Raw genomic sequence first — 559 nt, 5'->3', positions numbered from 1 at the left:
GTGTGCAGAGCAGGTGGAGAAGGCCTTCTTCCTCCCCTCAGTGGAGGGGATTCTCAGGATTGTGGCAAGGATGAAGACATAGGAGACAAAGATGAAGAGGACTGGGATTCCCAGGAAGATCATGTTGGCCACAGCCATGCTGATGACATTGATGGAGATGTCAGCACAGGCCAGTTTCAGGACTGCCAGGATCTCACAGCTGAAGTGATTGATAACATTGTCCCCACAGAAGGGCAGCCGCATTGCCAAGGATGTCTGCGCTACAGAATTGGTGATACCACCTGCCCAGGAGCTGGCAGCCATGGGCACATAGGCAGCCTTGCTCATGACCACAGGGTATCTAAGCGGGTTGCAGATGGCCACGTAGCGATCAAACGCCATCATGCTCAGGAGCACACACTCTGTGGCTCCCATTGCAAAGGAGAGAAACATCTGCACAGCACAGGCTGAGAAGGAGATGGTTTTCCCGGGAGTAAGGAAGCTGTCGAGAATGAGGGGGACTGAGGACGTGGTGTAGCAGATGTCCAGGAAGGAGAGGTTCCCCAGGAAGAAGTACATG

At 53.8% G+C, this 559-nt stretch overlaps 1 protein-coding gene across 1 annotated transcript; it reads right to left on the bottom strand.

Annotated features, from left to right (window-relative positions):
• Positions 1–6: 6 nt before the first annotated feature.
• LOC103728189 (olfactory receptor 13C7) lies at positions 7–558 on the bottom strand (the record flags this gene model as incomplete). Its single annotated transcript, XM_008826301.1, has 1 exon — positions 7–558. A coding segment is annotated over exon 1 (552 nt), but the record flags the coding sequence as incomplete, so codon positions are not given.
• Between the last annotated feature and the right edge of the window lies 1 nt (position 559).

This window comes from Nannospalax galili, unplaced genomic scaffold (assembly GCF_000622305.1).
Source record: "Nannospalax galili isolate Female #2095 unplaced genomic scaffold, S.galili_v1.0 C47675983, whole genome shotgun sequence".
Lineage (NCBI taxonomy): Eukaryota > Metazoa > Chordata > Mammalia > Rodentia > Spalacidae > Nannospalax > Nannospalax galili.
The sequence above is the reverse complement of the archived record's forward strand: the minus strand, read 5'-3'. Positions and strand labels throughout refer to the sequence as shown.